The sequence below is a fragment of the Chrysochloris asiatica genome, unplaced genomic scaffold (assembly GCF_000296735.1).
Source record: "Chrysochloris asiatica unplaced genomic scaffold, ChrAsi1.0 scaffold01545, whole genome shotgun sequence".
Lineage (NCBI taxonomy): Eukaryota > Metazoa > Chordata > Mammalia > Afrosoricida > Chrysochloridae > Chrysochloris > Chrysochloris asiatica.
Genome location: NW_006410063.1, coordinates 7272 through 18157, shown reverse-complemented (window position 1 = coordinate 18157; position 10886 = coordinate 7272). Strand labels below are relative to the sequence as shown.

Here is a 10886-nt window from a genome sequence, read left to right as displayed (position 1 = left end):
TTTTTTTTTTAAACCAATCAAAAGATGAATAATTGATTGACATTATTTTATATTTTAACAATCTAAGCCATTTAGATCAAATTGAATATGCCATAAACCAGTGCAGAACCTAAAAAGGAAAGCGTTCCATTAATCTAAAATAGTTACAACAAAGCAACTATTTTCCTTCAATTTGGCTACTTTTGTATAAAATGAATGGTTTGGTCAAATGAAAGGTTGTGAAAACTCATTTTTTAATCCTTTGCCTGCAGCTATTACAATAAAGAGAAAGGGGTAAAAAAACAAGAGAAATTGAAGAGCCATCTTCATCCATTCAAGTAAGTAACACTGATGTCCACAGATGCTGAGAGTAGAGGACTGTCCATGCACTCCAGAAAGGCTGGAGGGACTCCTGGCTTCTAACTGGTGCTGCTTCAGAAGTAGAGTCACCTCCGAGGGCAGTTAACTCAAGACAGTGAAAATAAAGCCCACAGTCTACCAAGGGACTGTGATCTATCCTTTTGTAATAAGGCTTTGGAGCCAGAGCTACCTGGAGCTTTACTCAGACTCTGAGAGCACTCTCTACCACATTTAGGAAATGACCCTCAAGTATAGCCATCACCCTTCTGTCAGTGGAGGCTCATGTATTACTGTGGTGCTCAATAGGATTCAGTGGAACTTCCAGACTAAGACTAGGAAGAAAAGCCTGACAATCTACTTCTGAAAATCAGCCAGTGAAAACTCTATAGATCAGAACCACCAGCTCCTATAATGCATGGGGTTGTCATGCGTTAGAGGCAACAACACACAAACTATGTTGTATTCAATGCACTGCCTTCTGTGCAAGAATGACTGGGAGTTGTGGATGCTAGATTAGATCAGTGTGTTGTATGAAACAGTCTATAATCATGTTAACTCTGAAAATGACAAGAAATATACATGTTTAAAATACAGTAAAATTTGAATAGAAAGGAAATTTTTGTATTTGAGCCTCAACACAGTTTGAGTCTCTTTGTGGAAACTAAGATTTAAAAAGAAAGACATGTTAGGCCTGTTTTGTAGAATTTTTTAAAGAATTTTAGAGATCATGTATTCCAAGTCATCTAATCCAACCAATTGTTTTTACAGCTGATAGGTACCAAGCTACTACAAAGTTAAGTGACAGGCTTGAGGGGTATTGTTACCTGGACTTTTATTTCCATCAGTGGTTAAATGTAAGGAAGGGAGAAAATATTGATCCTGTTGTTGTTAAGTACTGTGGAGTTGGTTCTGACCCATAGCAACCCTGTATAGGGTTTCCAAAGAGTGGCTGATGAGCTTGAACTGCCAACCTTGTGGTTCAAACTGACTGTGCTGTCCAGGGTGTTAACCCACAGTGCCACACCAGGACTCCTAGGTTTTAGAGCCCTTTGTAAAAATAAAGATCATCTATCATGATGTATGGAGTCCTGGTGTGGGGCTGTAGGATAAGCACTGGACTGCAAGGTTGCTTGAACCACAAGGTTGGTGGTTCAAACTCACCAGCCACTCCTCAGACACTATACTATTTACGGGGTCGCAATCAATTGGAAATGACTCGATGGTACTTAACAACAATCTTTGTGTATGGAATCCTGGTGTGGCTCTGCAGGATAATGCACTGGATTGTAAGGTTTGTTTTACCCACAAGGTCGGCAGTTCAAACCCACCAGCCACCTTGGAAACCCGATACAGGGTCACTATACGCCAGAACCGACTCAATGGCACTTAACAACAATATCATGTATGCAAATATGTGTTGGAGGTTTATAGTAGCAATCACATTTTTAAGTGAGAAAGTACTTCTTGATCGTTAATAAAAAATCTCCTCTGTTGGAATAGGGAGGCTGCTCAAGAAGTAGACAGTAAACTTCAGCTTTTCAAGGAGAACCGTAGAAGGAAGAAGGAGAGGAAGGAGAAGAAACGCCAGCGGAAGGGGGATGAGTGCAGTCTTCCCGGACTCACCTGCTTCACTCATGACAACAACCACTGGCAGACGGCCCCCTTCTGGAACTGTAAGTCGTCCTTCTTACATGCCACATACTGCCACCATGTGGACAGTGATGCCTACTATAGCTGTTGTTGTAAAGTGCCTTCCAGTCAGTTCCAACCCATAGGGATCCTGTGTAGGGTTTCCGAGGAGTAGCTGGTGACTTTAACCACCGACCTTATAGTTTAAACTGCCTTTGCAATCCAGCGCATTAACCCACAGCGCCACACAAAACCAGGAATCTAAACAGATTCAAGAAGAAACTATCGTATTACTTTCTATGTTGGCAAGTCATGTTACTTTGTCAAAAATTACTTTTTGTTCCTTAGGATTGTTTTTGTTTGTATTCTTTTTGAAATGTCAAATTTCTTCATGGATTTTTCTCCTTATGGCTTTATTTTGCATAGTACCTAGCACCTGGCAGAGTTAATACTTGAAAAGGGTGCTCTATAACTAAATGAATGAAAGAGGACTTTTGTCTCCAATATATTTTGGTTTTGCTTTATTTCAGGTACTTGCTCCTAAGTATAGACTCCTGGTGTGATACTGTAGGATCAGTACTGGACTGCGACCACAAGGTCGGCAGTTCAAACCCTACAGCTGTTTCTCAGAAACCCTTTACAGAGTTACTTTGAGTCGGAACCAACTCAATGACACTTAACAAAAACAACAGCTCTAGATATAATCAAAAGAGATTAAAAAAAAGTGGTACTTCTACTTTAGTACCTAGGGCCATGCTTACAGATAATAATGGCTCAATAAAATATTTACTGTTTTACCCATTGGATTCTGAGATTATGGAAAGATAGTAATTGTCCACTTGTGAAATTTATGCTCATATGTGGTTTAATTAGGAATCCTGGTGTGGCACTGTGGGTTAATACGGCAGACTACAAAGCCATTTGAACTGCAAGGTTGGAGGTTCAAGCTCACCAGCTGCTCCTTGGAAACCCTATACAGGGTCACTATGGGTCAGAATCGACTCAATAGCACTTAACAACATGGTTTAATTGTCTGTATAAAGTATTTCTTCAGATCATATAGAAACCCTAGTTCAAATTCTATGGTACATCACCTGACTGAAGGATTATCATTCCATGAACTAGACGAAACACCAGCTACCAAAGGTCCTCAAATCCATTCCTACTCATGGCAGCCCCATGTGTGTCAGAGTAGAACTGTGTGTGCTCCATAGGTTTACAATGGCTGATTTTTCTGAAGTAGATTGCCATGCCTTTCTTCCAGGGTGCCTCTGGGTAGACTTAAAGCTTGTACCCGTGCCATTTGTGTCACAGGTGGGATAACAGGTAAAACACAGAATGTTAGACTGGAAAGGCACTTGGGAGGCCACCCATGTCCTTATTCATGGAGTTGGAAATTTGAGATGCTAAAGAATCCACAGATCACTCTTGGGGGTGAATCTAAGAACTATCTGTGAGAATTTTTGAAGCTTTATGTGTGATGCTTGTTGCTTTCAGTGTCCGTGTTTATAATGAAGAAGTGAAATTTCAGCTGCAATAAAAAGACTCAAGAGAAAGAACGGTTGAAATGGGCATGGGTCAGCATTTTCTGTCCTGATATTTTTCTTCCCATGCTCCGATCACTACCCTTCTTTGGAAACCACTCCTGAGCTTCATCTTCACCTTCAGCCTGTGATCCCAATCATGAAACAGCATCTTTTTTTTTCCTCTTCATTTTCACCTAGTTTCCTAGAAAATCTCTATCAGGAGGGGTCAAAATTACAATGATCTTTAACATGTAATCACAATGTTTACAAAAAAGATACAGGTTGAAGAAAGACAATAACCAATGAAATGGAGACTGTCTACATTTTTTCATTCTTTTTTGTTTTGTTTTTCTTTTTTCCCCAATAGTGGGATCTTTCTGTGCTTGCACGAGTTCTAACAACAACACCTACTGGTGTTTGCGTACTGTTAATGAGACGCATAATTTTCTTTTCTGCGAGTTTGCTACTGGCTTTTTGGAGTATTTTGATATGAATACAGACCCTTATCAGGTAAGACAGTATGTTTTCATTTTATGAAGGTTGTTAAAAATAGGGTCACCTGGAAGTGAGCTTAAATATTCTCTCCTGACTTTCTCCTCTGCAGCTCACAAATACAGTCCACACAGTAGAACGGGGCATTTTAAATCAGCTACACATACAGTTGATGGAGCTCAGAAGCTGTCAAGGTTATAAGCAGTGCAACCCAAAACCTAAGAGCCTGGAAGTTGGTAAGCAAAAAGTGTAATATTATTACTATTTACATTACCTGGAAAATTAATTATGATATCTAGCTATCTGCCTTTGAAAGTTTTTGATAGTTATGGGAACCCTCTTGTAAATTCCAAACATCTTTTGAATTTCTAAATTTAGCTCTAGATACATTCATGAAAAATATGCTAAAATATTTGATGAGCATTTCATTCCAGTCTCTCTCACAGGTCTAGTCTATTAGCACATCTTGATTCCTGATAGGCAACTAGTGAAGACAGCAGGAAAACTCTGGAATTTGTTTGTTATTGATGTCCACAGTCAAATCTAGGCTAGCCAGACCAGACTATCCTCTTTTTTAAGGGACCTTAGACAGAAAAATGCATTGTTTCTACGTATTAGTTATTGGAGCTCCCCCAATTGGGTCCCTGCCCATGACACAGTAAGTTGGATTTCATTGGCTAATATTTCCTATGTCTCTAAGAATGTGTCACTGTATCAATGTGGATAGCATTAGAAACTAGAGATATTTGGGTAGTTTGTTAACTTGGGATCTCGGAGAGTAAGATACTCCCTCCTTGCTCGTCAGTGTTAAACTCGCCAACTTATTTCTCCCTTGGTTCATGAGGATGCAGTACTGTTTGAGTACTGACCCCATGTCTTTCCTTGGTAACACAAATATCCATTTCCTCCTCAGAATTATTTTAGAAATGAAAACAATGGCAGGAAGGAGAAAAACCTGAAGCTGGTACCTTTACTGGTGTGCCAGCCCCCAAAGGGAAATATCCACAAGAGCCTTCTGTTGTGTAATTGATCGTATCTCTGTGGATCTTGCCTGGAGCCAGTATCTCCAGCAATAAAATTAGGCAGCTCTCTGGGACATGTGACCTGTAGAGTCAGGGATCTTGCCCCCCAAAATGGTCAACGTCGCCAGCCATCATTTCTACCATTGTCGGGTCATAAATGCTTTTGGTCCATGGAAGTTCCATCATAGAATGTATATGTCCTGTGAGAAGCACTCACATCTCGGCCAACAGCTCTGTTAACATCTTAGTAGAATTGGTTGCCAGCCAAGAGAGAACTGAGATTGCAAAATCAGTCTTAAGGTCATTGAGCGTTGTCAGCCAAATCTTTTAAAATATACTGTTATCTGATGATCTTTCCTCCAAACTTACAGAAAAAAAATTCACTATCGTCTGGAATGTAAACCAAGTATTAGAGGCACTAGAAATATTATACCGAGACATTTTTCCTCAGAAGAACACGGCACACTTATCAGTGATGACAAAACCACTCTACTTAGTGAAATCTGATCGAGTCCCTTAATGGGAAAAAGACACACCCGTGACACTTCAAATAGTTTACTTCACCATCTACACTATTCCTAGAGGCTATAATTATCAGCCTCATGTTTTCAGTGTTTGTCAAAAATTAACCAAAATTCAACTTTTACTCAGAATCCCACAGACTTTTGGAGGTACTTTTCTTAGTGCTTTTAAATGAGCTCCCCTCCTTTTCTTATGTCTACCCATTTTTTTTCATGTAGATTCTTATGTTTTTTTATCTTCATTTATAGCTTTTGATCTTCATTTCGAACCTAATACAAGAGCTCCATTGGAGTTGGGCACTATCTGTACTTTACACAATGTGTGTACTTCTCTCTAGAATTTAGACCTTGTGCATGGAAAGCAACATTGTGAATGGTTTTATGTGTTTTATGTGTTCTAAAGCTAACATAAGTTACTCTTGTATTTTCCTCTATCAGGAAATAAAGAAGGAGGAAGCTATGACCTACACAGGTAATCATACTTTTTTATTCTCCTTGGCAGCTTCTTTCCTAATAATTGCATGATCCAGCCATTATGTTAACTAATTTCTGTTCCTTACCATATTGCACAGAACATAGCTTGGGGTGATTGCACGTTCTAACAGCATTCTCCGGGACACTTTGTCACTGGTTTTAGATGTTATCTTGCTTTCAAATCAGCTCACTGTCACAAGATGTCTCCCAGACCATTCACTGACTTCTGTGCTCGTTTGTTGGATAATGGTTTTAAGCTTGAATGATGAGTAGAAGAATTCTTTTCCTTGTGACGGTTAAACCTTAAAATGATGAGGAAACTTCCTTGGAAACTAGTTAGAGGATTTTATAATATATAGCACCAAAGGTAAAGAAGGAGTTAAGAGAATTCTAAAGCAAAAGTTAAGTGGAAAGGAGCATCCCAGTACTTAAAATTGGTGATGTGATCCAGGGACTCCAGGGTGGTAAGGATTGAAAGAATGTTCTGAGTGTTAGGGGTAGACACCAAAAATTCGGACATTCAGAACGGCGTGCATGAGCTACCAATGAAGTAGTGCCTGAGCCACAAACACAAACAACCCTCACCTGAGTCCCTAACCCACGCACCTTACTCTGCTCTGAAGAAGGAACCCTGTCGCTTGATTATCTGGCAATGTTGTTATTGTTAGCTACCATGGAGGCACCTCAAAATCACAGGACCTCACATACAACAGAATGAAACATTGGCTGGTCCTGTGCCATTTTCATGCTTGTTGGTATGCTCAAGCTTACTGTTGTGGCCACTGTGTATTTTGAGTGCCTGTCAATCTAGCGAACTCATTTTCCAATACGATACAGGAAGTGATTTTACAGTGATCCGTTCGTTTTTCAGTAGTAGATCCAGGACCCTAGTGAGACTCCAAGACTAAGCCAACTTGGCTCCTGCCTTTTGCCCAATGTCAGGGTAATGTACTAGACGCAACGTTGGTTTGAACTGCAAAGGCAGTAATTCAAGCCTCCCAGCTGCTCTTAAGAAACCCTATACAGGGTCGCTATCAATCAAAGGCACTTAACAACAACAGCAACATTATTTGGAGAAGATATGTTTGGTAGAGTGTCAGCAGCAAAGTAGGACTCTCAACAAAGTGGGTTGACACAATGGCTGTGACAAAGCGCTCAACCAGAGCAATGGTTGTGATGATGGTTCAAGACTGGGTCTTGTATCATTCTGTTATATTGGGTCTGTATGAGTTGGAACGAAGTCAGTGTCACTTAGTGTCACTTAACAGCAACACAAGAGGAGAGAACAAAGATGCTCTCCAGAGGTAAATGGTTGTTTGTTCTGACTCATATTAACCCTATGCACAACATAACAAAATACTGCCCAGCCCTGCGTCACCTCACAATTGTTGTTTGAACCCATTGCTGGTACCACTGTGTCAGACCACATCATTGGGGGTCTTCCTCTTTTTTCATGACCCTACATTTTACCAAGCATGGTGGTGTTCTCCAGGGACAGGTCCTTCTTAACAACATGTCCAAAGTATGCAAGGTGAAGGCTCTCTGTCCTCACTTTTTAAAAAAAAAAAAATTAATTTGAATTGGGTGAAAGTGTACAGAGCAGATTGTCAGTTTTATATATATGCTGTTTTATGTCATTGATTGCAATCCCCACAATGTAGCACCACTTACCTCACTTCCTGTCTGGGATTCCTGTTTCCATTTCTTCTAACCCTTCTGAGCTTTGTCCTAGGATACATGCTGCCTATTTCATCTCAAGGCTTCATACCTCCCTTCAGAGGTTTGCTTGAAAATTGAGGCATGAGAGTGGGTTCAGTTCCAGATCTGAAGAGTGACTAAGGGTCATAGTCTTGGGGGTTCTACCAGTCTCTATCCAACCAGTAAGTCTGGATTTTATTATGATTTTCAGTTTTGTTTCACATTTTTCTCTCACTCTATTCTGGACTTTCTAATGTGATCTTTTTCAGAGCAGTTGGCAGTGTGGTAGCTAGACACCATAGAGTTCTTCTAGTCTCAGTGTCATGCAGGCTGATGTTCATTGGTCCATCGTTTGTTAGATAAATGGTTTCCATGGATCTTCAATTTCCATCACTCTTCTTTTTTGAAAAACTATCCCACTCACCACAGTTAACATACTCGAGTTGCCAGGACTTAGGAGGAGGCGTGGTGCTTGCTAGGGTTAGTGTGGCTCACCCCTTCTCTCATCAGATCTGGGAGTCAATGGTCATCGTTGGCTGATCCAGGATGCGTGCATCTGGGATGTGTGGGCACCTGGGCTGGGCTTCCCACCTCTCAGCCTTCATCAGGCACTTGGGCATTTATAATGCCGGTGGCAGAGGGATGGCAGTGGAGACTAGGGAATGCTTTCTGCAGCCCTTTCCTGTGACGTCTGCTAATGTCCATCGACCAGATCCTTCCTGAGGTTATACGCACTCTCGAGTGTTCTTGGTAGACGGAGCTGCAAGGTCATGCAACCACGACCGTGGGCTGGGGAGGGTCAATGCTGAAGACCAAATGTGACTCCCACCTGTTGCAACTGGGAGGGCTGGGGGTAGCTATATAGGGCAGATGTAGGAACCTGCAAAAGAATATGAGAAAGCTGAGGTTCCTGATAAATGTGGTCACGTGAGCTTCCCAGTCTAAACATCTCATGTTCACCTGCCACACTGTGCCCAGTTCCTCTCAGGAGGGACCCAATGGAAGAGGTTTTACTCTTTCCTGTAGTAGCTGTGAGTCAGCATCAACTCTCAGTGGGTTTTGGTGGCTCGGGATTATAAATAGGAATCGTTGATTTCTCAAGGCTCATGACATTTATGGTCCTGAGACACAGCAGCCCCACATCTGTCTGTCTCCCAGCCAGCCTTTGGTGCAGAGCTCCATGTGTGCCTAGAGCCCTACCACAGGTGAGCTGTTCATGGCTGAGATTCTTTTGCCCAGGCTCTTGGTTTTCAGATTCCAACCAGACTGGGCAAATGCAGCTCCAAGGCCCAAACTGTGAGGGATCTGCAGGCTAAAGAGGATGCATCTCTTGTTTTTGTCTTTGGTTTTCCCAGGTCAACCTAGAAGCTTAAAGGGTGGCCTTATTGTCCTGCTGTGGGCAGCCAAAACACTGGCTCTTCTCTAATGGGATATCCATCCTCAACCAAGGAAGGTGGCTGGTGTCTCTTCACACAACTTGGGATGCCCAAGTCCAAGACACAGAGCCGAAGTGCTGAGCAGCACCTTGACCAACTACCTCTTTGGGTCTAGGGTCCCTAGCTTCTCCATCTCTCCATGTAATCGTCTCTGTCTCCATCTGAGGGATCACTGCTTCTCTGCATAGGGTCCTACTCCACTCTTCTGCCTTCATGGTCCCAGGAACCTCCGCTCCTAAAATGCAAAATTAATCAGTCCCCTACTTGCTACAAAAGGTCTACCTTTACATTTCCAACCCTCATAATCAGTTCTGATAATAATTATTCATCATTGTATCACAAGAGACCGATTCGCATTTCCTTTCAGCAGTCCTGCCTAAGACAGATTGGATATTACTCAGTGGAGATTCTACCTTCCTCCACACCCTCTGGATCTAGGTTCCCTCTTGAAAGCTTGTAAGCCAGTCACTTCTTGCCTTTGTATCACCTCATTTTTGATAGCCAATGTTCAAGTTGCCCATCCCTGTCTACTCTGTGTATGGAGGGAGTGGGAAAGAACCTTGCTGTAAAGAGCCGTTCCCTTATATCAGATTACTCTTTTTTTTCCTCTTCATTCTTCTTCTAGTTGCGCTTTGATCATCCAGTCATTGAAGCTAGGTCAAGTGGATATTATCCACAAGTGTGGGTGTTCTTGTGCATATCCCTCACTTTTTATTTGCTGGATGCTTCACTCTCCACTCTAGTCCTCTGTGGCTATGCCACTGACTCTGGGCCCAAGAGTCTCCCCAGGTCTTGCCACACTGCAGGCCAACCAGGTCTCCACCCGGGTTCACAGGACTCGATTGAACACTGTAGGGCTTAGCTTGCAACATCATTGCTATTTTTCCCTCACTTCCCCTTATTGGTGACGAATGTGGTCACCAATCAGAGCATGTATTCCCACTGAGTCTTAGTCTTGGAAGGGGGTTTGTTATGAGGGGACCCGACCACTTGCTTTGATGTCTCCTGGGTGAGCAATTTGCTTGTTCTTGTCATCAGTCGGTCTGCCTATATTATTTTGTATTTTTCCTGTCAGTCTTTCTTTCAAGAAGTATCTTCTGTTCCTCTAGCTGCTCCAGGCTGGTCTGCCCATCCTTTCAAGAGGAAATTTCCCACCTCTGAAGATTCTGGATGCTGTTCAGGATTCTCCCTATGGTCTTATGTAATGCAGAGGCTCCACAGGCAGCCTCCTTTTCTGGGCACGTGGTAGCCCCATTTTATGTTTTCCAATCAGTTATAGGCAGAAGACGGACTTACAAGCTTTCTATGGTGATATTTCCGCCTATTCCTTTCTCTCCCCTTCCAGTGTCTATTCTATAATGTAATGCAAGGAAAATCAAGATTCAAAAGACAGCCAAGCATATTAACGTTATTTTCCCATTCCAACCATGTCTCATTCCCTGTATCCCAGAGCTCTGTTGTTCCAAGGTTGTGCATACATCATTATTTACTTCTGTCCTGCTTAGCCTGTGCAAATCTGCCTACTTGTTCTCCCATCCTCTTTGTTCTTCCATTCCCGCTCTCCCTTTTTGTATATTGTCCCCCTCCCAGCACCCAAACTATCCTGTGTCTATTCCCTACCCTGTGCTCCACCTTCCTCTCCCTCCCCTCCACACATCCCAGCAACCAGCAAAGAATCCCCCCCACTGCCCTTTAGTATGGGTTCATTTTCTTAGTCTTTTACAGTAACGGTCCTATGCAGTATTTCTC

The 10886-nt window shown here is 42.2% G+C and overlaps 1 protein-coding gene across 1 annotated transcript in view; it reads left to right on the top strand.

Moving 5' to 3' along the window:
• Nucleotides 1-251: 251 nt before the first annotated feature.
• LOC102821157 (extracellular sulfatase Sulf-1-like) overlaps nucleotides 252-10886 on the top strand; it is a gene marked incomplete at both ends in the record, with an annotated part of 17467 nt that continues 6832 nt past the window's right edge. Inside the window, 5 exons of the mRNA XM_006878047.1 lie at nucleotides 252-317; nucleotides 1840-2012; nucleotides 3862-4004; nucleotides 4099-4222; nucleotides 5968-6001. Coding sequence (XP_006878109.1) covers nucleotides 252-317; nucleotides 1840-2012; nucleotides 3862-4004; nucleotides 4099-4222; nucleotides 5968-6001 — 540 coding nt within the window. The remainder of the gene's footprint in view (nucleotides 318-1839; nucleotides 2013-3861; nucleotides 4005-4098; nucleotides 4223-5967; nucleotides 6002-10886) is intronic.